This window comes from Onthophagus taurus, chromosome 11 (genome assembly GCF_036711975.1).
Source record: "Onthophagus taurus isolate NC chromosome 11, IU_Otau_3.0, whole genome shotgun sequence".
NCBI classification, from domain to species: domain Eukaryota; kingdom Metazoa; phylum Arthropoda; class Insecta; order Coleoptera; family Scarabaeidae; genus Onthophagus; species Onthophagus taurus.
Genome location: NC_091976.1, coordinates 31,825,266 through 31,851,424, shown reverse-complemented (window position 1 = coordinate 31,851,424; position 26,159 = coordinate 31,825,266). Strand labels below are relative to the sequence as shown.

Below are 26,159 nucleotides of genomic sequence, written 5' to 3'. Positions count from 1 at the left end.
TGCTAGTGCAAAACTAGAACTAACACTAGACTTAGAACTAGAAACATTCGGATTTAGCCACACGTCTTTCAAGACGGCTAAACCCGAATGATTCTAATTCTAGGTTTTGTATTAGTTCTAGTAATAGTACTAGTGTAAAACTAGAACTAACACTAGACCGAGAACTAGAAACATTCGGATTTAGCCGCAAGTCTTTCAAGACGGCTAAACCCGAATGATTCTAGTTCTAGGTTTTGTGTTAGTTCTAGTAATAGTGCTAGTGCAAAACTAGAACTAACACTAGACCTACAACTAGAAACATTCGGATTTAGCCACACGTCTTTCAAGATAGCTAAACCCGAATGATTCTAGTTCTAGGTTTTGTGTTAGTTCTAGTAATAGTGTTAGTGCAAAACTAGAAGTAACACTAGACATAGAACTAGAAACATTCGGATTTAGCCACACGTCTTTCAAGACGGCTAAACCGGAATGATTCTAGTTCTAGGTCTTGTGTTAGTTCTAGTAATAGTATTAGTGTAAAACTAGAACTAACACTAGACCGAGAACTAGAAACATTCGGATTTAGCCGCAAGTCTTTCAAGACGGCTAAACCCGAATGATTCTAATTCTAGGTTTTGTATTAGTTCTAGTAATAGTACTAGTGTAAAACTAGAACTAACACTAGACCGAGAACTAGAAAGATTCGGATTTAGCCGCAAGTCTTTCAAGACGGCTAAACCCGAATGATTCTAGTTCTAGGTTTTGTGTTAGTTCTAGTAATAGTGCTAGTGCAAAACTAGAACTAACACTAGACCTAGAACTAGAAACATTCGGATTTAGCCACACGTCTTTCAAGACGGCTAAACCCGAATGATTCTAATTCTAGGTTTTGTATTAGTTTTAGTAACAGTACTAGTGTAAAACTAGAACTAACACTAGACCGAGAATTAGAAACATTCGGATTTAGCCGCAAGTCTTTCAAGACGGCTAAACCCGAATGATTCTAGTTCTAGGTTTTGTGTTAGTTCTAGTAATAGTGCTAGTGCAAAACTAGAACTAACACTAGACCTAGAACTAGAAACATTCGGATTTAGCCACACGTCTTTCAAGACGGCTAAACCCGAATGATTCTAATTCTAGGTTTTGTATTAGTTCTAGTAATAGTACTACTGTAAAACTAGAACTAACACTAGACCGAGAACTAGAAACATTCGGATTTAGCCGCAACTCTTTCAAGACGGCTAAACCCGAATGATTCTAATTCTAGGTTTTGTGTTAGTTCTAGTAATAGTGCTAGTGCAAAACTAGAACTAACACTAGACCTAGAACTAGAAACATTCGGATTTATCCACACGTCTTTCAAGACGGCTAAACCCGAATGATTCTAATTCTAGGTTTTGTATTAGTTCTAGTAATAGTACTAGTGTAAAACTAGAACTAACACTAGACCGAGAACTAGAAACATTCGGATTTAGCCGCAAGTCTTTCAAGACGGCTAAACCCGAATGATTCTAGTTCTAGGTTTTGTATTAGTTCTAGTAATAGTGCTTGTGCAAAACTAGAACTAACACTAGACCTAGAACTAGAAACATTCGGATTTAGCCACACGTCTTTCAAGACGGCTAACCCCGAATGATTCTAGTTCTAAGTTTTGTGTTAGTTCTAGTAATAGTGCTAGTACAAAACTAGAACTAACACTAGACCGAGAACTAGAAACATTCGGATTTAGCCGCAAGTCTTTCAAGACGGCTAAACCCGAATGATTCTAATTCTAGGTTTTGTGTTAGTTCTAGTAATAGTGCTAGTGCAAAACTAGAACTAACACTAGACCTAGAATTAGAAACATTCGGATTTACCCACACGTCTTTGAAGACGGCTAAACCCGAATAATTCTAGTTCTAGGTCTTGTGTTGGTTCCAGTAATAGTACTAGTGTAAACCTAAAACTAGTATTAGTTTTAGTTTTAATTGTTATTAATCACTAAATTGTTGCTTTTTCTGTATCATGGTATCTTTGAAACATTTTCAAAATACGTCTAAATCAATTCTTTTATCACTTTTGTCGACATTAAATATCCTAGAGATGTGTTTTAATCGATTAGTATCGTTTTGACACACACCAATAAACTTTTTCTACATTCTGGAGTCATTGAAACACGTCTAAATAAATAATAATCATTTCGCTTAATTCTTCCATCAGAGTTAATATGTTTTTAATCGATTGCAAGAATTTTGTTGTCTTTCAAACAGTTTCAAAAATATTAAAATCAATTTTTTTAATTTCTTTCATCGTCGCTAAGCATTATAAGTAGTTTTTTTAACAATTTTGATTCACACTAATCAGCTTTTCAGTTTTGTTCAAGTGTTTCAAATTACTGGAAAACATGATATTGATTTTGCTAAAGACCTCTAACAATAAGATGTTTTCAATCAATTGGTGGAATTTCAACAACATATCAATAAGCTTTAAAAATATCTCGATGAATCACGGTTATTATTAGTACATATTAATTAATATAGAATGATTTAACACTAGGCAATAACTTGATTTATTTCTTGGGGTTGCAGAAGTAAACGACTTCTGTAATAACTTTGAATAACTACCCAGAAATACGCCTGAAACACTATAAATAAATGTGTTATATTGATTTAATTAAATTTCTTTTTCAACTTACCCAAACTTAATAAAATAACAAGTAGGAAAGTGTAATCTAGTATAGTGGTAATAATGTCTATTAAATATGATACAATCATCGCCCCAGTTATCACTTGGTGTATGAGTATCAAATTTGGTTTATCCTAGAAGTCAAAAAAAAAAGATTTTAAGAGATTACCGTTAATTATTTTTTTTACCTGGATAACTCCTACTACAAGAATTATGGTTATTATTATAATCAATGCGTTATGTCGAATAAGGTACACAGCAAAGGCAAAATTCAAAGATATATCAATGTGATGTGTTAGGTATAGAATACTGATAAGTAATGATATAAAACTGAAAAACTAAAAGGAGAAAAATTGAAATTTTATTTAAATTTATTTTATTCAACTTACCAGTCTTAAGTTAGCTATTACAAGAGTTCCGGAGCGAAGATCGAAACAACAACAGCTATTTACTGTAGTCCATCTTTCAAAGCGTTCCATGATTTCAACTCAAGTTTACAAGTTCGTGTTGAGAGCTTGAAGAAGCAAACTGCATTACAAGCACACACTGGAATACAAATCGTTACACATTTTTTATGACAAATCAAATATTACAAGCACACACTGGAATACAAATCGTTACATATTGTTTATGACAAATCAAATATTATACAGAGTGTGTCAGAGAGGACGAACGTTTAAAGTAGTTAAGAAGGTAGATAAAACAGAATATTTAATTTAATAAGTAAATTTATTCGTTCAAAGTAACCAAAATTTTTTAAACGAGATATTTTCAATCCATTAGAACCATTTTGACATACACCAATAAACCTTTCCTGTATCATGATATCTTTCATGATCTTTGAAGTACTTTCAAAAAATTCATTCTAGTTCTAGGTCTTGCGTTAGTTCTAGTAATAATGCTAGTGCAAAACTAGAACTAACACTAGACCGAGAACTAGAAATATTCGGATTTAGCCACACGTCCTTCAAGACGGCTAAACCCGAATGATTCTAGTTCTAGGTCTTGTGTTAGTTCTAGTAATACCACTAGTGATAGTGTAAAACTAGAACTAACACTAGACCTAGAACTAGAAACACTCGGATCTAGCCGTACGTCTTTCAAGACGGCTAAACCCGAATGATTCTAGTTCTAGGTCTTCTGTTAGTTCTAGTGATAGTGGTAGTGTAAAACTAGAACTAACACTAGACCTAGAATTAGAAACATTTGGGTTTAGCCGCAAGTCTTTTAAGACGGCTAAGCCCGAATGATTCTAGTTCTAGGTCTAGTACTAGTTCTAGTTTTAATTGTTTTTAAGCGCTAAATTGTCTATTCTTACTGAAATAAAAATACAACTTACACTATACCTAGAACTAGAATCATTTGGGTTTAGCCTCACATCTCTAAAGACGGCTAAACCCGAATGATTCTAATTCTAGGTCTTGTGTTAGTTCTAGTGATAGTGGTAGTGTAAAACTAGAACTAACACTAGACCGAGAACTAGAAACACTCGGGTTGAGTCGCAAGTCTTTCAAGACGGCTAAGCTCGAATGATTCTAGTTCTAGCTCTAGTCTTAGTTCTAGTTTTAATTGTTATTAAGCGCTACATTGTTGTCTATTCTTACTGAAATAAAAATACAACTTACACTATACCTAGAACTAGAATCATTTGGGTTTAGCCGCACGTCTTTCAAGACGGCTAAACCCGAATGATTCTAGTTCTAGTGTTAGTTCTGGTGATAGTAATAGTGTAAAACTAGAACTAACACTAGATCTAGAACTAGAAACATTTCGATTTAGCCGCAAGTCTTTTAAGACGGCTAAGCCCGAATGATTCTAGTTCTTGGTCTAGTGCTAGTTCTAGTTTTAATTGTTATTAAGCGCTAAATCGTTGTCTATTCTTACTGAAATAAAAGTACAATTTACACTATATCTAGAACTAGAATCATTTGGGTTTAGTCGCAAGTCTTTCAAGACGGCTAAACCCGAATGATTCTAGTTCTAGGTTAGTTTAGGCTATTCTTGTGTTAGTTCTAGTAATAGTGTTACTGTAAAACTAGAACTAACACTAGACATAGAACAAGAAATATTCGGGTTTAGCCGTGCGTCTTCGTAGTTCTAGTTTTAATTGTTATTAAGCGCTAAATTGTTGCCTTTTCTGTATCATGATATCTTTGAAACACTTTCAAAAAATGTCTAAATCAACTCTTTTATCATTTTCGTCGACATTAAATATCCTAGAGATGTGTTTTAATCGATTAGTATCATTTTGACACACACCAATAAACTTTTTCTAGATTTTGGAGTTATTGAAATACGTCTAAATAAATAAAAATAATTTTTTTTTAATTCTTCCATCAGCGTTAAGTATCATAGAGATGTTTTTAATCGATTAGAACCATTTTGACATACACACATAAACTTTTTCTACATTTTGGTATCGTTGAAACATTTTCAAAAACCTCAAAATCAATTTATTTAATTCTTTGATTGAGTATTTTATCTTTTTGCGGGTGTGGCTTATGTACATCTGATGTCTGGAATATTATCTCTACAGGGTGAGGTAAGATAAAACTAAATTCTTAGAATCTGATTGACCAATAAACTTTTTCATCATTCTAGAGTCTTTGATACACGTCTAAATAAATAGAAATCATTTCCTTTAATTCTTCCATCAGCGTTAAGTATCATAGAAATGTTTTTAATACATTAGAACCATTTAGAGATGCATCAATAAGCCTTTTCTGTATCATGATATTTTTGAAATATTTTCAAAACAGTAATTCTAGTTCTAGGTCTTATGATAGTGTTAGTGCAAAACTAGAACTAGCACAAGACCGAGAACTAGAAGCATTCGGATTTAACCGCACGTCTTTCAAGACGGCTAAACCTGAATGATTCTAGTTCTAGGTCTTGTGTTAGTTCTAGTGATAGTGCTAGTGTAATGTAATTTTGATTCTAGTTCTAAGTCTTCTGTTAGTTCTAGTAATACCTCTAGTGTAAAACTAGAACTAACACTAGACCTAGAATTAGAAGCATTCGGATTTAGCCGCACGTCTCTCAAGACGGCTAAACCCGAATGATTCTAGTTCTAGGGCTTGTGTTAGTTCTAGTGACAGTGCTAGTGCAAACCTAGAACTAATACTAGACCGAGAACTAGAAACATTCGGATTTAGCCACACATCTTTCAAGACGGCTAAACCCGAATGTTCTAGTAATACCTCTAGTGTAAAACTAGAACTAACACTAGACCTAGAACTAGAAACTTTCAGGTTTAGCCGTGCGTCTTCAGACTTTTTAATTCTAGATCTAGTGTTAGTTCTAGTTTTAATTGTTATTAAGCGCCAAATTGTTGCCTTTTCTGTATCATGATATCTTTGAAACACTTTCAAAAAATGTCTAAATCAACTCTTTTATCATTTTCGTCGACATTAAATATCCTAGAGATGTGTTTTAATCGATTAGTATCATTTTGACACACACCAATAAACTTTTTCTACATTCTGGAGTTATTGAAACACGTCTAAATAAATAAAAATCATTTTTTTTTTAATTCTTCCATCAGCGTTAAGTATCATAGAGATGTTTTTAATCGATTAGAACCATTTTGACATACACACATAAACTTTTTCTATATTTTGGTATCGTTGAAACATTTTCAAAAAACGTCTAAATCAATTCTTTTATCATTTTTGTCGACATTAAATATCCTAGAGATGTGTTTTAATCGATTAGTATCATTTTGACACATACCAATAAACTTTTTCTACATTCTGGAGTTATTGAAACACGTCTAAATAAATAAAAATCATTTTTTCTTAATTCTTCCATCAGCGTTAAGTATCATAGAGATGTTTTTAATCGATTAGAACCATTTTGACGTATACACATAAACTTTTTCTACATTTTGGTATCGTTGAAACATTTTCAAAAAACGTCTAAATCATTTCTTTTATCATTTTTGTCGACATTAAATATCCTAGAGATGTGTTTTAATCGATTAGTATCATTTTGACACACACCAATAAACTTTTTCTACATTCTGGAGTTATTGAAACACGTCTAAATAAATAAAAATCATTTTTTTTAATTCTTCCATCAACATTAAGTATCATAGAGATGTTTTTAATCGATTAGAACCATTTTGACGTACACACATAAACTTTTTCTACATCTTTGTATCGTTGAAACATTTTCAAAAAACGTCTAAATCAATTCTTTTATCATTTTTGTCGACTTTAAATATCCTAGAGATGTGTTTTAATCGATTAGTATCATTTTGACACACACCAATAAACTTTTTCTAGATTCTGGAGTTATTGAAACACGTCTAAATAAATAAAAATCATTTTTTCTTAATTCTTCCATCAGCGTTAAGTATCATAGAGATGTTTTTAATCGATTAGAACCATTTTGACATACACACATAAACTTTTTCTACATTTTGGTATCGTTGAAACATTTTCAAAAAACGTTTAAATCAATTCTTTTATCATTTTTGTCGACATTAAGTATCCTAGAGATGTGTTTTAATCGATTAGTATCATTTTGACACACACCAATAAACTTTTTCTACATTCTGGAGTTATTGAAACACGTCTAAATAAATAAAAATCATTTTTTCTTAATTCTTCCATCAGCGTTAAGTATCATAGAGATGTTTTTAATCGATTAGAACCATTTTGACGTACACACATAAACTTTTTCTACATTTTGGTATCGTTGAAACATTTTCAAAAAACGTCTAAATCAATTCTTTTATCATTTTTGTCGACATTAAATATCCTAGAGATGTGTTTTAATCGATTAGTATCATTTTGACACACACCAATAAACTTTTTCTACATTCTGGAGTTATTGAAACACGTCTAAATAAATAAAAATCATTTTTTTTTAATTCTTCCATCAGCGTTAAGTATCATAGAGATGTTTTTAATCGATTAGAACCATTTTGACATACACTCATAAACTTTTTCTACATCTTGGTATCGTTGAAACATTTTCAAAAACTTCAAAATCAATTTATTTAATTCTTTGGTCGAGTATTTTATCTCTTTGCGGATGTGGATTACGACGAGGGAAGATGACACAAAATTTTTAATTTAATAAGTAAATTTATTGCATTTGATATAATAAAAAAACAATCAGCCCAAGTTTTAATTATTCCATACAAATCTTTGGTACTGTTGGCAATAAAAAGAAAATAAATAAAAACCTTATTATTATTTAATACATGCAAATCGACATTTACAAATTCTAACTTAAAATTAAATCATTTCAAATTTTTTTTTATATAAATAATAAAATAAACTTAAATTTGAATTAAAGATTATTTCGAGCCGCCATTTAGGTATTTACATATGCTACAAAAACGTTTATACTATACAAAGTGTGTTATCTTTGCAAACGGAAATTTGCGCTTCCTGCATTATCCTTAATCTTGGACCAAGAGGGACTCCCATTTTTTGCAAACGTTCTTCAGTTAAATAAGGTAATTCAACCATTCCAATTCTTTCATTTTCGAAAACATTAGCATATTTCTAAATACATCAAAAGAATTTCATTAAAATAATTAAATAAATTAATAATTCCTTACCTCGTAACCTAATTTCCTTAAAAACAACCTTAACAATGGCGGCTCATCTCCAAAAAACTTCGTCAATTTCTTCACCCTAGTCGGATTAGCTAAACTGGGTAAATCTTTGGAACTACTCACTGGTCGTGTATTTGATTGAGATCTAACGTTCAACATATTCGTTTGCGTTCTCAAAGCAGCGATTTCACCACGTATATTTTCCATTTCTTGTATCATAAGGTGTTGCGTTCTCATTTCTGATGATAAATGAGCTACGGATCTCGCCAAAGTAACCACGTGAGATTCAAGTCTTTGGAATCGTTTGTTAATGCCGCGCATATCTCTAACTTTTTTTCGTTCTTCCGTAGCGCGTCGTTTATCACGAATTGGTCTACTACTCACAGAACTAGATGGTAAAGATGACATGCTTCCATAACGTCTTTTACAAAACTTTGGATCAGATGGTTGATATCTTCCCGAATGCTTTTTAACCCCGAGAAGTTTTAACACCTTAAAAATCAAAAATTAATAACAAAAAAATTTTATTTTATACAAAACTTACTTCTGAATACATGCTTTCTAATCCTTCTAATTGTTTCCTAATTGCTCGTGCATCAGTTGTGCTTAAATCGCCATCAGAATCTGATTGGCCATCAAGCATCGATTCTAAATCTAAAGATCGGGTTGTTGTTGATGTCATATCAGCTGTATCTAATCCAAAAACTAAAAAAAATTAATTACACAGTGTAACAGCCATTCTGGGGGGTGAAAAATTTTAAGTCTGGGTGAAAGTACTAGGTCTATGTAGTAAAACCTCTAAAGGGTTTGACGTTCTCAGGCCAAACTTCTTTTTTATGACCTTTTATAGTTCTTTCCTTATTTTGATGTTTGTTTGCTTAGATTTTCAGTTATAACTCAAGTATCATTAAAAAGGCTTAAATAAATAATTTTCATTAACATATCTCCCATGCTCTCCCAACAAGCCTTCTATTACTTTTTTAATTGCGTTCCAAGCATCCAATTCAGCCTCAATCAAAATATCGTTGAATGCGTCACTTTTAATAAGCTTTCGTATATTTGGACCATTTAGTACGCCTGATGGAAAAAATTAATTTATTGCGATAGAAAATCATGAGAAATATGTTTGGAAAAGTTGGAATTTTCCACGAAATTGAACAAATGAATGTTATTATAACTACCTTCTTTAATTTTACTTTCGCTGAATCTCGGGTACATTAATTTCAAACACAAGTACAACACTGTATCTCGTTTGGCGACAGTTTTGATAAAATTCTTAACAATTCCAAGTTTAATGTGCAGTGGAGGCAGCAATATCTTCTCTTTCGGCACCAGAGGTTCACGAATAATATTGGCCACTTCTGCCAAAAGTGCCAAATGCATATATATTTTATATAGCCGCTTCGAAGACCGCAAAGCAATGCTACAACTTTTAAATCGCAGCATATGCGCCACATAATATACAGTGTGTCCCCAGATAGATGAAACGACTCTTATAAAAGGTAAAATTTTTTCGATATTAATTGTCATCTTTTGGGGTTTAGCCCTGCTTGATTAACGACTAATTTTGAACATATTATCAATTATTAAAAAACAAGTGAGCCTTGACAGTGAAAGAAAAACTTTTTTGTGGCAGGTAAAGTACCATTTCTGTTTACAGTACGTGAAAGTGTTACCAAGAAGTTTTGTTCAGAATGAAAAACTATGCGCATATGCAAATTTTCGGATTGATCGGCCTACTTTGAAAAAATCCATATCAAACAATTTTATTTCTAACAAAGACTGCCATGGAAAAACAAAATTGCTTTCCTGTCACTGTTAATCTCTCAAACTGTAATTTAGTAAACTTAAAGTGTTTTTTAAACAGAATGTTAACATTACAGGAAAAAGTTTACGTGATTCAGTGTTATGGAACCGGGAAAAAACCGATTATTGCTTTATTTTGTGAAAAATTTCCAAATACTGCAATTAAAAGAAGTACTTGTTGGCGTTTAATCAAAAGATTTCTTACAGCAGGAAGTATTCACTCTAAGAAAAAAAAATTATGATGAAACTGATTAACTATGATCAACTGTTTTCCTTTGTGGGCGAACACACTCTTAATTTCTTGTGAACATTTTCAGAACAGTTTGTTTATTTCTCCCTAATAATCTGAATCTCAAAACAAAAAGTTGTAATAAGGTACTATTGACGAAAATAATAAACAATAGGTTTTATCAAAGTAGGCTGATGAAAATTTGCGTATGGTCATAACTTTTCATTCTGAATAAAATTTCTTAGTAACATTTTACCATACTGCAAACAGAAAAGGTACTTTACCTGACACACAAGAAGTTTTAGCTTCAGTATCAACACTCACTTGTTTTTTAAAATTTGAAAATATGTTCAAAATTAGTCTTTAATCAAGCAGGCCTGAACCCCAAAAGATGACAGTTAATACCTATCCGGGGACACACTGTATGTTTAGCGTAGTTAACCATTTTTAAATTATGTTGTAGTGCATCATATGTTTCTTTCGTTTCTGTACTATACGCGATTGGAACCGAAGGTTTTTCATTGGTCTTATGCAGCAAAACCGTTTTTAAGCTGAGTTTTGAACTGTCAATAAATAATCTCCAGTCATCTGCTTCATATTTTATTTCCATTGCGTCCATCAATTTTCCTACATCCGAGCAATATGCAGAAGTTTAGCCTGATGACTTCGTTAAGCTGTGACTTTCGTACCGGGTGCCAAAAGATTGTTTGATTTCAAAAACGAAGCCAGCTGTTCTGATTTATGCTGTATTAATTCCAACTTTTCTATTAAAAAGTACAAAAATAAATGTAGGGTTACGAGCGAACAAAAAAGTTCTGAGCAAACAAATTTTAGGGGCAGCCTGTATCAGTCAAAATTGGTTCAATGATTTTGCTTGATATTTGTTTACCCTCTACCAAATTTCAACGCTCTACCATAAATGGTATTGAAAATATTTAGAAAAATGTGTTAAAATTTCTGAACTTTGATGGCCCATATCTTGGCCATTTGAAGACTTTTATAATAATTTTTTTTCACGAATCGTCATCATTTTTGCTCTACTATATGAGGTTAATTTTATGCCCCGAGTCACCGGAACACCCTGTATATATGCTGGTGTAAAAGTCGGAGCAGTCACAGAAGATAGATCTGGGCTGAAACATTTTGGCACAGGAATGTAGCCCGAATGAGGCAATGGTCTTTGGCCACTTGCAACACCAACGTAATTATACGATTTTCTTGCTGTTTTTCTTAATGCGGCTCCTTTATTGGCACATGCGTGGCAAATCAATGGATTGTGACCGTCGCCAGGATTAGTCCAAATCATTGGTATTCCAATGAATGGCATAGATATTTTTTTTTTCCAATCCATTAGACGATTGTAACAAGTTTTACACACTATATTTGGAACCCAATTTTTGTTCACTATAACATTTTGGTGGAAGTACACCTCGTATGTTTGAACAAAATATGCACTGAAATTATAATAAAATATTTAAAATATTTACCGCAGCAATAGCAAAAGCAATTTATATCTGGCTTGCACACTTCCATTTTTCGGTTTAAATTGAATGTATATGTCCATATAAAATGTGAAATACGGATGCTTGGAACGCAATTAAAGAAGTAATAGAAGGCTTGTTGGGAAAGCATCGTTCTAGCAACTACAATGTTTCTGTCGCAAGGATGTTAACATCGTGCTCGAAAATTGGCGTCCACATGTCCTTGAAAATTCACTATTTACATCATCATCTGGACTACTTCAGCAGACAATTGGCCACTGAATCTGATGAACAAGGCGAACGCTACCATCAAGTTGCTATGCCATTTGAATTTAGGTAATATAGTAGAAACCAAGAGAGCTGGCAGTGACAGATCACTTAAAAATGGTATGAATTAAGATTTAGACGTATGACTTAGATTATTTCACCACATACACTTAAATTTAGGTTATGTTAGTAATGGAGGTTATATGTCAAACATTGTCAATGATATTATTTAATGATTTTCCTTACAAAGAAAACATTTTCGGCTTGTGAAAACACTAACAGATTCATTACAACGCTCACATGACGTTTCGATTTGAGGTTATAATTATAGAGTTACATCCCTTAGAAGAAGCCATTTGAATTGTACAGCAGACATATTAAACTAATGCTATCTCTTTCTAACACACATTACTCTCTAGCGGTTTGTGAACTACGTATGGCATTTGTAAGAGCGAAAAACGATGATTTACTGCCAGCTCTCGTGGCGTCTACTATATCTATGAGATTTTTTTTCAAACTCATTTTAATAAAAAAACAAATCACAGATACAGAGGAAAACTGTCGCCGAGTGCAATACTTGCGGAAATTTGCTGGTGAAGTAGACACGTCTTCGAAGACATGGATAATCCTGATGATGAAGAATTTCCTGAACTTGCAGTAGTGTCAGCAATGGAGTCACATTACGTGTGGCTTAGAAACTGATGACAGCGATGATTGCGATAGCGATGACACTAGCCCACAACAATCACCATCGAAAAGGCCTAGACTCTAGAGCAATGTTTATGATATGTTCATAAACTTTGTTCTTTAAACTAAATTTGTCCTTACTTTTTGTTAATTTTCATAAAATCAATACTCTTAGGGCAGGAAGACTCAGGTCTATAGCCCTTTTGGACTTATCTTATATTTGTTTTATATACAGGATGCTCATTATGTATGGAATATAGTATATATCTTGGTAAGTATCAACTTTACAAAAAAACATTTTATACAAAAGTTGTTTAATATTTGATTTGCCATAATAAGACACCATTCAATTGTTTTTATTTCAGAAAACAAATGAGCAACGAATAACATTTAATTTTTTTTAAATGGCAATGTACCCTTTCGTTAGGCTCATTTGATAGAGATTTTTTTTCTCTTTACGATGACGTAAAATTTTAGTACCCTTATACTAGAAAATTTTTGAAAAAAATGTAAAAACAATTTATTAAGTTAATTTTGCCAATAACATGAATCTAGATATCCGAAATCTTATTTGTCCTAACAATTGAATGTAAGCTATTGAATGTGACAGAATCTTGTTTATTTAAATAAGTTGGTAGATCAAAAAAGAAAATTGGTTCATTTAACAGAAACTGAACGCATAGAAATTTTAATTATGGTCGGTTATGGGGATTGCAAACGAACACAATTAGAAGTATGTGAAATTTTCAATGAGCGTTATCCACATCGAGAACCAATCACTCAATCAGTAGTTAGCAAAACTTCGAAACGTTTTAGGGAAACTGGTAACGTTAAAGATCTGCCAAAGACTGGTCCGCAGAGATCTGCAACAGATGAAGATAAAAAGATCGATATTCTCATAGAAATCGAAGAAAATCCAAACATTTCAACTCGTCAGTTATGTTTAAACCATGCTCTAAGTAAAGGTTCAATACACAAAATATTACATGCAGAAAATTTACATCCGTACAAACCGACATTATTGCAAGAATTATCCGAAGATGACTACGGTCGACGTGTTGAATTTTGTGAATTTATGATGGAGTGAATCAACAGCAATCCAAATTTTCTCAATAATATGGTTTTCTCTGACGAGGCTACGTTTTGTTTAAATGGTAATGTAAATAAGCAAAATTCTCGATATTCGGCCGCTAAAAATCCCCATTGGATGATTCAAAATCATACTCAAACACCACAGAAATTAAACGTATGGGTGGGAATTTGTGCAGATCACATAATTGGACCTTTCTTTATTCGAGGTACTCTAACTGGTCACCGTTATTTACAATTATTGCAACAGCAAATTATCCCAGCTTGCCAAGAAAATCTTGATGATCTTTGGTTTCAACAAGATGGGGCACCGCCCCACTATCATTGAGATGTACGCCGATATTTAGATACGGTATTTTCGGCCCGTTGGATAGGCAGAAGAGGGTCTGTAGAGTGGCCACCCCGATCTCCGGATCTTACACCTTGCGATTTCTTCTTCTGGGGATATTTAAAATCTAAAGTTTATGTAAACCGACCTCAAAATCTGACAGAATTAGAGCAACGAATAAAAGATGAAGCTGCAGCTATTTTTTCCAGATCGCTAAGAAATTCTTTTCAAGCCTTTTATGATAGATTGGGCCACTGCCTTGCAGTTAATGGTGAACATTTTGAACATTTATTGTCGTGAAAACCATTTTAGTGCTAATTTCGTTTTGTCTTCAAAGTTTAATAATTTTCATTTACACTAATTTTTAGTTTATTTGTTTTATTTTGTATGTAGATTTAATTTACGGTAATAATTCGAGGTAGTTGACGATCTCGGATATCTAGAGATATTATTAATCTTAATGTTATTGGTTAAATTTTCTTAATAAACAATTTTTACATTTTATGCAAAAATTTTCTGATGTAAGGGTACAAAAATTTTACGTCATCATAAAGAGAAAAGAAATCTCTATCAAATAAGCCTAATAAAAGGGTACATTGCCATTTAAAAAAAATTAAATGTTATTCGTTGCTCATTTGTTTTCTGAAATAAAAACAATTGAATGGTGTCTTATTATGGCAAATAAAATACTAACCAACTTTTGTATAAAATGCTTTTTATAAAGTTGATACTTGCCAAGATATATACAATATTCCATACATAATGGGCACCCTGTATGTATTTTTTTTATATATTCGTATTTGTTATAGTTATTATTTATTTTTTGTTATTCCAAATAAATATTGTTCTCTCTCTCTAATATAGTACCACTATATTACTATATACTTATATTAGAATACTATTTTATAGTTACAATTCATAGAAGTCTCGAGTAAAGACGTTATTTGACAATTTTTTAAAGATTTCAATCGATAAAATTAGTCCACCTTAATTTTTTACATGGTTATATTAATGAAAATTATTTATTTAAGCCTTACCTAAACCTTAGTCTTTGCTGAAGAATGAAATGAGAAATCATCAATGATTCTTGAGTTATAACTGAAAAACTAAGCTAACAAACATCAAGATAAGGAAAGAAATATAAAAGGTCATAAAAAAAAGTTTGGCCTGAGAACGCCAAACCCTTTGGAGGTTTTACTATACTAGCCAAGTACTTTCATCCTGATTTGGAATTTCTCACCCCCCAGACAATAACCCCGAAAATGTTCCACAGTGTTATTAAAAGATATTTGATTAAAAAATTTCTTACTTTGTTTAGTTCTCATCATCGCATTATGATCAATAACTTTCTTTGTTGATCGGTGTTTTTGGGAACTACCTTGATGCCACCTATTCCCATTCATAGCTCCTGCATGCATCTTTGATTTATAAATATCATAATCTGGTTTACTCCCATATGGAAGACTCGAATGTTTATATCGAGTCGAATTTCTTGGTGTTACATTAGGAGATGATTGTTCACCAGGTGATAACGGCGGTAATGGTGGGGTTATTGATGAGATACTTTCGCTAAGTGTAGAATTGGCGATATTATTTCCATGTAAAGATAATTCGTGTAATTTTGGTTCTAAGATATGCCTAAGTTCATTTTCAACAATATCGACCCATTCGGGATCGTGAGGTTGATTATCTCTATAATTAGAGGTATGTGGGGGTTCTGATTCGTTACTGGTGTCAACACCGGGTCGTCTTCCGCTACTATAAGCGGCCGAACCTCTTCCTGAATCAGCATTGGACGAAGATTGACCTGGTTTGTCATAATCAGAACTTGCCCCGGACCCTGCGTTTTGCTTCCTGAGATTTCTAATATCATCCTCGCCGGTTATTTTGGTTCTTTGGCCAACGTTGTATACCCCTTCGATTTTTCCGATTTCACCTTCAAGTTTTTTTCGTGGGGTTCCGCTTAGAGCCGGTTTTTCTTCGGGTTCGGTTGAGTTATTTTGATTTTCTTCCGTTGTTTCTGGGCGTCTCTCTCTCGAATTTTTTCTGTTTAAAAATCCCCCATCGTCGCTGTCTTTTTCTTCTTGTTGGACTTCCATGATGTTTCCGTGGGATCCTCTTCGAATCGGAACTGATTGGATGGTTGCTTGTGGTTGAGGTTTGTTATCGTTTGTATTTTCTTCTTCGTCGTAAGCTAATTGGGGGTGGGAAGCGGCTCGTCTCGTTTCTAAACTTTTTTGTTTATCTCGTTCGATTTGTTGGGCACTTCTTTGTTCTGGAACGGCCCTCCTATCATCGACGCATCTTTCTTTTATTAACGGTTGATGCATCGTGATGTAACCTTGCTGATTTTGGGGCATTCTTGATCTTGTATAGGGGCTTTGGTAAAAATCTTCCGGTCGGGGTGCTAACATCTCTTGAGATCGAGCTTGCATAAGTTGTTGTTGGTTATACATTATGTTTTGGTTCTTGTACTGTTGGTATTGCTGTTGATTTTGGAAGGCTATCATATGTTGTTGGATGATATGTTGGTTATATTGATGCTGCATAGACAATGATGATGGTTTCCCGTATATCCCTTGCTCCCCAGCTGTCTTTTTAGTTCTTCCATCATCTTCTTCTATCCTCGAATTTTTTTTCATCTCATCAGCAATATTATTCAGCCCTTCATCGAGTTTATCTTCCGATTCTTTATTACTTTTGAATTTACTCGAAATGATGTCTTTAATGGTGTGGTAAGTTTTTGTCATTCCTTTTCCGTTTTTATTAGAATCTTTTTGGGAATCTTTGGAGTCAATTTGAATAACGGTTTGGGTTGAACCAACATATTCCTCAGTCTGATATGCTCTTCCAGATGATTTTTCCCCGTGCCAACCAGATCTTGGTACCGCACCCGTTGAAGCTTGTCCATTGTAGTATTCTTGCCCAGAAAGATAAGTTGCTCTGTACAGAGAAGCTGAAGCTTCCGAGTTTTGAAGGGGCTGATTAGATTGACCTGATTGGACATGTCCAGAATGATTCTAAAAAAAAATAAATGTAAAGAGATAATGGGCATAATCAAAAATCTTACAACATCGTTGTTTAAAGCAAATTCAACCATAACGGAAAATCACAGGTAAAAAACCGACAACCCGCACCGTAAAGAGCATACCAGAAGACTGAGTAAACCGAAGAAAAGACGAAGGACTTGCGTGTGCTGGTCATGCACAATGAATACAAACAATCCCCGAAGATAATATCTTTCCGTAGAACAGAGTCTCACAATTAAGCCATTGTGCATAATGGTATGGCGTGTTTGCGCCTACACGAGTTCGTGTCGGGCAACAATTGTCTGGGCGACAGTGTACAAATTCGTTCGGCAGCCTTTAAGATGCATAGCTTGGCGTTCGGCCATTGTATTGACTGAGAATTTTAAGTGGTTCTTATACCACCAATCAGTCCAAAGTGTTAAACATTCAATGGATGATTCAATTTTTAACCATTTATATATCTTACTTCCTTTACACATAAAAACATAAAAACCATAAAGAAATAAGTTATGTAATAAAAAACTTTTATAGCCCAGTAAACCGTTTTATTATTATTTTTTGAAGAATAAAAATTTTTTTATTTGTGCTTAGCTGCAACATACATAAACCGTTATTCAAAGTTTCGAACGCAAGACGAGTATACATAAAAATCAGTATGCACGTCCCAGCAAAGAAACAATCGGTTTGGCGTTCAAAATAGCCGGGACACGTTGAGTTCGTGGAAGCCGACAGGAAAAGACCAAACGCGCTCGATGTCCATCAAGGTCGTCGAGAAATAGAAATGAATTATTTAAGATGTCGATGACTCCAAGGACGATGAGGACCGGAGGGCATAGAAACCATCGTCGTGCGGGGTTTTTACCTCTATCCTTTTTTTCAAAGCAACACCCAGCGATTAATACCTACCTGATCGGGACTTAAAACCTGCGGTTGTTGTTGGGATCCCTGACTCCAAGCTTGCATTTGTTTAGGTGGAACGTCCGGTGCTATTGTTCCTTTCGATTTCTTCATGTAGTCGTGTAAAATCGGGATCTTTGAGTTTTTATCTCCGCTTGATAAAATCACTTCCCTTTCAATCTAAAAAAAATTAATAAAATAAACTTAAAACATGAATAGATGTAAAATGTTTGTAAAAATTTGTGTAACCTTGATTTAAAAATCATCTTGCTACAGGAACTCAAAAAGGGAGGGCAGTAAAAGTCTAAATCTAAGAAATTCAATAACTCCACTCCATAATTACTTCAGATTATATACTTTGATTCTGCCTTAAGTTCCAAATGTTAATCTTTAAAGAGCAACCTTATGGGCATATACCCCATCGATGATGGCAGTCTTACCCACAAAAAGTAATGACATGAATTAGAAGTATATATGATGATGATCATAAACTAAGGCAGGAGGAAGAAAGACTAAAATACCAAGAAAAAACAAACAACCAATTTCAAAAATTAGAACAAACAGAGAATTTACCACTGGAAGAAAGTTATGGACGTGTGTCGAATGAAGAAGTCCGACAGGCAATTAAGAAGAAGAAAGAGTCATGGAAGAAATACATAAAAAGGAATTTGGAAGAGGATAGAGTAAACTTTAGAACGAACAGATGTAAGTAGTATAGAAACGCCGATTCTAGACCGGAAATGGCTCCTCCGCTCCTCCGTGACGTCATCAGCCCAATGTAAAAGGATAGGGAAGGGTACCAACCTAAGGCGGAGGAGAAAAAAAAATAGGTTGGTATTGGAAAAGTAACTAGATCTGGTGACTTAAAAAAAAAAGTAACGGGCCACCTAGTGGTTGGTAGTGGAACCAAACCACTACCGAGAAGGTAGACTGCTACTTTTTTTTTTAAAAGTCACCAACCTATATTTTCCCCCAAGCCTTAGGTTGGTACCCTTCCCTATCCTTTTGCATTGGGCTGATGACGTCACGGAGGAGCGGAGGAGCAATTTCCGGTCTAGAATCGGCGTTTCTATACTACTGATGTAGCTAAGAAATTATGGTAAGGGAGATGAAAAAGAAAAGTTGGAAACAAATAAAAACCGTCGAAGATAAAAACAACGAGATAAAGACAACTACAAGGAAAAATCTGGACATATGGGCGGATTTTTATGCAGAAAAGTTCAAGGATGGAAACAATGGAGGAGTGAACAGAAGATGAGCTAAGGAAAGACACTACAAACATAGCAACTATTGAAGAGATAACAATGGAAGAATTAGGAGAGGCAATGATGAAGATGAAAACAGACAAGGCTTGCGTCAAAAACAAGAAAGATCAGGAGATGATAAAATATTTGGGAAAAAAAGAGAAGGAGTGGCTTCTAAGTATATATAAAATCGCATGGTAGTGGAAAATAAACTAGAAGATGAACAAGCAGCATACAAAGCAAGTAAACAAACGAACGATAACATACATGTAATCCGAAATATCATTGAAAGAAAAGAGACTATACCTAATATTCTTGAATCTAAAAGCAGCTTTTGGCACGGTTAACCGTAGTATTATATCGAAGTGTCTAGAATAACTAATGGCACTACAAAAACTAACAAAAATAATTGAAAACTTGTACAAGAAAGTCAAGGGCATAGTACAAATGAAGAAACATCAAAAACTTTTGAAATGAGCAAGGAAATAAATAAGGCGATAGATAGCCTATTAATGGACAGAGTGTTAAAAAATACAAGAACAAGAATGTGAATCGGAGGGAGTGGAAGAAGTGAATGGAGGAATAAAAAAATGATTTATCCGACGCCATCAGGTAGAAGGATCAGGAGAAGAAGAAGAATATGAGAGATTCGCGAAGATTTTTCAAACCGCAAATGCAATAATTCTTGTAACAAATTATCGACGCTTGTTATGCATGAAGGTCTTTGATGAGTATTATGAGCTTCGTGAAATGTTGTGAACAATCTCGGGACCTTGCACCTATACTTTTATTTTGCCTTAAGTTTCAGGTATTAATCTTTAGAGAGCAACCTTATATATACCCCATGGATGATGACAGTCTTGCATGATAACAGTCCTACAAACAGTCCAAAAAAGTTGGAGGAGTTCATTTCTTCGGCGTGAAATAACGATGATTAGATTTATGAAGACCCCACAAAAAGTAATCACACGAATTAGAAGTATATATGGTGATGATCATAAACTAAGGCAGGAGGAAGAAAGACTATAATGCCAAGAAAAACCAAACAACGCATTTCAAAAACTAGAACAAACAGAGAATTTGAGGTGTATAGAATGAGAAACTATAATAATCAGACAAAGAGAACAAACTGGTGGAATTCAGGAATCAAATAAGAAAACTGAAGGGAGGTCAAAGGAAACAAATAAAAGCCGTTAAAGATAAAAACGAGATAAAAACAACTACAAGAGAAATTCTGGACATATGGGCGGATTTTTATGCAGAAAAGTTCAAGGATGTAAAACGGACACAAACAATGGAGGAGGGAAGGGAAGATGAGATAACAAAAGACACTACAGACATAGCAACTGAAGAGATAATAATGGAAAAATGAGCAGAGGCATTGATGATGATACAAACAGACAAGGCTTGCGGCAAAGACAAGATAAATCCGGAACAACTAATAGTACAAAAACTAACAAAAATAATTGAAAACCTGTACAAGAAAATCAAGGGCATAGTACAATTGAAGGGATAAACTTCAAAAACTTTTGAAATAAGCAAGGAAATAAAACAAGAGAGATAGATAGAATAGTAAAAAAGGTATTTGAAGCAAAGGATAAGGATAAGAAAAAGAGGTAAAGATCTAGGAAGAAGAGGGAGAAAAGAATAGCAGATGTGGGGAAGAAGAGAGTTAAGCATCTAGCAGCTATAAAGGAATTAGCCAGGATCAGGAGAAGAAGAAAAAGATTTTATTCCTCCAACTGAAAGTTTGAAGGAAAAACAATCCAAGCCAACTCAACCCCTCCTATATCTATAGGATACAAATACTGCCTAACATGAAGAGAGACTTAGGTTGGGCCATAATAATTCCAGTCGATAGACACTCTCTACTCTGGTGAATTTCGATGCAAGAATAGAACAGAATTATGGCGAATAATTCCGGACAATTCTTGCACCCATGTTGCAATAGCTCACATAAATAAGTACAAGAAGCACGTCTATAGTGACTAGAAAATGTCACAACTATGGCCTATGGATCTTATACGGCCGGATAGTGTTGGATTGGCTTCTTTCTTGGGATCACCGGCTGACTAAAACCCTTCAAAAAAGGGATGGAAAAAGTAATTGATAAATGTCTTAGGAATCGAGTGCTTGTCACTAATCCACTCCATCCAAGTCAACATGCTTACCAGAAAGCAAAATCAACAATTATTGCTCTCCATACTTTGACTAGCACTTTAGAGGAGACAATTGCAGTCAAACAAATAGCCCTATGTGCTTTCATAGACATAGAGGATGTTTTTGATAACACCTCTTACGAATCCATAGAGAATGCTCTTGTGTTAGTTCTGGGGATAGTGTTAGTACAAAACTAGAACTAACACTAGACCTAGAACTAGAAAGTATCGGGTTTAGCCCGATAGGTCTAGATAATTCTAGTTCTAGGTCTAGTGTTAGTTCTAGTTTTAGTTCAATGAAAATATGCAACATAGTGATATTTTATGCTAACTAGCTACTATCTACCAGTCATGTTAAGAGAGGTACTACTAAACGAAATGTTTCCAATTCTAGGTCTAGTGTTAGTTCTAATGCTAGTGTTAGCCTAGTTTTATTTGTTATTCAGCGCTAGATTGTTGTATACTTTTATTGAACTACAACGGATACTGCGATAAAAAAAGAGGGGAAGACCTAGGAAGAAATGGGAGGAAAGAATAGCAGAAGTTAGAAAAAAGAGTTATCCGACACCATCAGACATAAGGATCAGGAGAAGAAGAAAAAGATTTTATTCCTCCAACTGAAAGTTTGAAGACAAATACTGTCTAACATCAGGAGAGACTTTTAGGTTGGGCCATAATAATTCCAGACGATAGATACTCCAACTCTGGTGAATTTCGATGCAAGAATAGAAGAACAGAATTATGGCGAATAATTCCGGACAATTCTTGCAAAATATGGTGTAATATCTGTACCATCCAATTGTTGTCATAAACACCAGATATCACGTTGTGGTAACGACATACAAGGTGTCTTGGAAGATTCGCAAAGATTTTTCAAACCGCAAATGCAACAATTCTTGTAACAAAAGGTCTTTGATGAGCATTATGAGCTTGTTGAATTGCTCAGATACTGTGAACAATCTCGGGACCTTGCACCTAGTTAATAATACACGCCATATTTTGCAACTCTATCTACGCAAAGTTTCCTAGAATTGCACAAATTGTAAAAGGACAAATTTTTTATAAAGTCGTTATATCACTTGTTTGCAAAACTCGTCGAATTGTCTACAAGATTTTTTTGTTTTAATGAGAATTCTTAAAATAAAATAAAAAAAATTACTTATATGAGTTCAAGTTGAAGTTCAAGCAACAGGAAATTCGTAGATCTAGTAGAGCAAGGTAACAATGGTTGGGGTTAAAGTCCTCTCGCGTGGCCGCCTTCCGCTTCTTTCGAACGAATAAAGACGGAAAGAAGAAAGGCGTTCGGTCGACGCTGATCAATTCAAAGAAAAGATTCCCAGAGTTATTTTGCGAATTCGTTTTTTTTTTTGCCTTATTTCGAAAATCAAAGTCGGAGTGGACTAATTGCTTAACAAGCTCTTATTTTAACCTGTAATTTCTGGTCATAACACGTTGATAGGCCTGGGGTGTAATTTCGTGTAATTTGCTACCGTTTTCTCAGAGGTCATTTTATTTTAATCAAAAAATAAAGTAAATCACATTCTAACAAAACCTTTTTGTTAAATTCAAAATAAGAAAGTAAAGTGAAGAAGTAAAAGTAAGAAATAATTAACTTTAATTATTGGTTTCTTTGAGACATAAAAAAAAGAAAAATCTGTAATTGGAGCAATGGGAACCATCTCAGAAAAGACGTTACTCGAAGCTTTTCCACTTTTAGTTCAAGTTCACGCGACGCCAATTACTCTCGAATTCTTGGAGAGCCACCGTAGAAACTGGTTTATCTCACGCGCATACCTCGTTTGGAGGAAAATTGACCAGATGAGAGGTTGTGGTCACTCAACATATCTACGGATGCGAGTAAAAATCTGTGGTGACAGCGTCATCCGACCAGTTTTCCGACTTTACTTGCAACGACGTAATAAATTCGTATCCCAATCTCCACCGTATTTACTTTGTCTGGCTTTAATTGACCATTATCGATTGTATCTGCCGGTGCGGAAAGCGTCCCGGCGTAAACACCAAAGATTTCTTAATAAGTGACAATATGGAGAGGGGATTAAGAACCGTCTTGCTTGAGAAATCAAGCTTGGGAAGAGGCCCGCAGGAACTAAGATAAGGATCTAGCGTTAATCAGCGCCTTACGGCTTTTTCAACCTCATACAAATTAATGGCGTTACGCGCCTTTGCTTCGTTCCTACTTCAAATGGCAAGAAAAAAAAATGGTAATTACACTTGATCAAAGATTTAAAAGAACCGTTTCTCGGGGTAAAAACTTTCTTGGTAAAGTTCCTTTGCACCTTCATAACTTACCGGGAACTTGCTTGAATGTGTTTGCAGGTTTTGTGGTGTGGCAGGTGATGATATCGCGACAGGTGCGTCCAAACTGGCGTTCGCCGTTGCCCCAGGGATGTTAGGCTCGTTGTACAGGGGGTAAGGGGGCATCCTGTAAGGAGGAGGAGTAAGACAAGTTGACGGCTGCTGTGGCAGAGGCTTTGGAGGCGGCACAGGCTTATATGGCCCATAACCATCCACCTCAACTAAAACAAAAAAAAAGTTTTACTAAAAAAACATTATTAAGTTATGCAAAAATGAAAGTGTCTTAATAGCTGAATCATTCTGAGTGGGTACCACTTTAAAATCAACAGCTAGAAGCTATTTGGCATACATGAAATAAACATGAGATTACAAAATTGAATCATAAATATTTTACCGTTTTTCTTAACATTTCCTATAAATTCTTGGGTTGTAGTAAACGGGTTGAGAGAGCTTTGAGATCTCCTCAATTTTTCCCCGTGCTTCACTTGGCGCACGGTGCGACCCGAGGCCATGACACGACGTCATCATTTACAAAAACTTTTATTATCAACTTAACACATAACACGAAATCTGATTTCAATCCAATCTCGATTGTAGAAAAACCCCAACTGAGGATGATATGGCTTTTCATTGTACTCGGTGAGCAGAGAAACTCAGTGCGGAACGGCTTAAAGTTCGCGGTAGAGGGGCTATTTACATAGAAAGGCGGGAAGTCGGTTGCGAAAAATAAGATACGCTTGGCTACTGGATTTGAACACTTTTTATTTGACCATTAAAGTTATGGACTATTTCAATAAACCGAGAAAAAAAACATTTTAATTTTTACTAACAATAAGAATCAAGTAGTGTGTTAATTAATTATCGTACTTGACGTCATCATTCCAAGTATGAAACCAATATCACATTATTTTTATTGCAATACGCGATTTACGTATGATGCGTATTCCATAGCGATATTGGTTGCATACTTAGTACGATAATTAATTAACACACTGTATATAAGACCAAAATAACAAAAAGCTCAAGTAACCGTGACAATCTATTTCCGAGAAACAAAACGAAAACAATAACATTATAATTTCATACCGAATAAAATCCTCCTAACACTGAAAAATTTTCTCGAACTTTTTGGTGTTTGATAAATCATTTAAAGAGTCTACCTTGCACAACGACGATATTCACAGAACTAACCATATCACATCATCACCATAAGCCACACAACTGTTAGGTTAACTTTTTTAAAAACGACTTGGTTCACATATTGCGTGGTTCTCACCGTAATCCAACGGTTACTTCACCCCAAATGAATTTAGTTCGTTTAAAATTGCTTCTACCTCCATCGACCAAGCGTTGTTTCCGTTTTGATGAAGACCCAAGGTATAATAAAGGGGCAACAGGTGTTGTGGTAAAGGTAAAAGTTCTTTGTGGAAACAGAAATATAAAACTGGAAAAAATTTTTTTGAAAAATGTACAACTTAATTATGTAAATACTTCATAAATAATTTAATAATCGTACTAGATATGTCAACAAGATTTTAAATCAGGATTAATCCAATGAAATAATGTGCTAAATAAGAAGTAGTTTATAGAGGAAGATAGATCACTACGAGTTTTCTATTTAATTAACTTTGGCGGTTTTGTAAAGTACATTATTTATAAGAAAACTTGGACTATAATTTTTAATCAAAGAAATTTAGAAAATCAAATGTATTGTATCAAATATCAAGGAAACTACAATAAATAGGTATAGGAATGTTTATAGATAATTTGTAGAGAATTAAATTCCCTTTCTGATAGGGTAAAAAAATACTGGGTATTCCATTTAAAATTTTCGACTTTCTAGCCATTGAATATGGAGAAACAGTAATTCAATTTTTGACCACCCTGTATAAGATACTCTGATACAAGAAATGAAAATCTATTTGGCAACATTTGAAGAGTAATCGTGCCGATTTAGAGGTTTTTTTTAATGAACGTTAACTGAGATATAGGCTTTTAAAGAGCATGGTGAAATTACAATCAAAATAACTCGAAAACAAAAAATGGTAGGTACCAACAACTTTTATCAAAGTCAACATATTTTTTTATGTATAATTGAAAGGTGTAATAAAAACTATAGCTTTCCATTTAAAATAACGAAGTTGTGGTCTATTTCCGGTAGACCTGAAGTGGTGGCCATCTTGAAAATATTTTAGATTGAAAGTTTAGAATGAACAACCCATGCTACTAAAATTTCAAACCTCTACGAATAGTGAAATTTAAAAAATTTCTAACGAACCAGTTACGTGAGACACCCTGTATACAGAAAACCTACTGCCATTCCAACCACAATACCCTTTGACTCATTTCATCCCGATTCACATAAATTGGCAAACTTTAGATTTTTAATAAATAGAATTCTGAATTTAATTA

General features: G+C 34.1%; 2 protein-coding genes across 9 annotated transcripts in view; both read right to left on the bottom strand.

The window, feature by feature from the left end:
- Positions 1–697: 697 nt before the first annotated feature.
- On the bottom strand, positions 698–3,165 carry LOC111415307 (uncharacterized). Its single transcript, XM_023046921.2, has 4 exons — positions 3,033–3,165; positions 2,832–2,981; positions 2,654–2,777; positions 698–2,602 (listed from the first exon to the last, which is right to left on the bottom strand). The coding sequence occupies exons 1-4, from the start codon at positions 3,120–3,122 to the stop codon at positions 2,511–2,513; spliced, it is 456 nt and encodes a 151-aa protein (XP_022902689.2). The 5' UTR covers positions 3,123–3,165; the 3' UTR covers positions 698–2,510.
- Positions 3,166–7,716: 4,551 nt separating this feature from the next.
- The window catches only part of LOC111418957 (uncharacterized), a 58,029-nt gene continuing 39,586 nt past the window's right edge, over positions 7,717–26,159 (bottom strand). For 4 of the 8 annotated variants that reach the window (XM_071200650.1, XM_071200651.1, XM_071200652.1 and 1 more), the window contains 6 exons: positions 23,742–23,968; positions 18,038–18,208; positions 15,412–17,122; positions 8,760–8,920; positions 8,219–8,707; positions 7,717–8,162 (listed from right to left, as the gene is read on the bottom strand). In XM_071200650.1, the coding sequence (XP_071056751.1) occupies positions 7,998–8,162; positions 8,219–8,707; positions 8,760–8,920; positions 15,412–17,122; positions 18,038–18,208; positions 23,742–23,968 (2,924 nt within the window). In that variant the 3' untranslated portion in view covers positions 7,717–7,997. The other 4 variants (XM_071200655.1, XM_071200654.1, XM_071200653.1 and 1 more) reach the window with 4 other exon arrangements.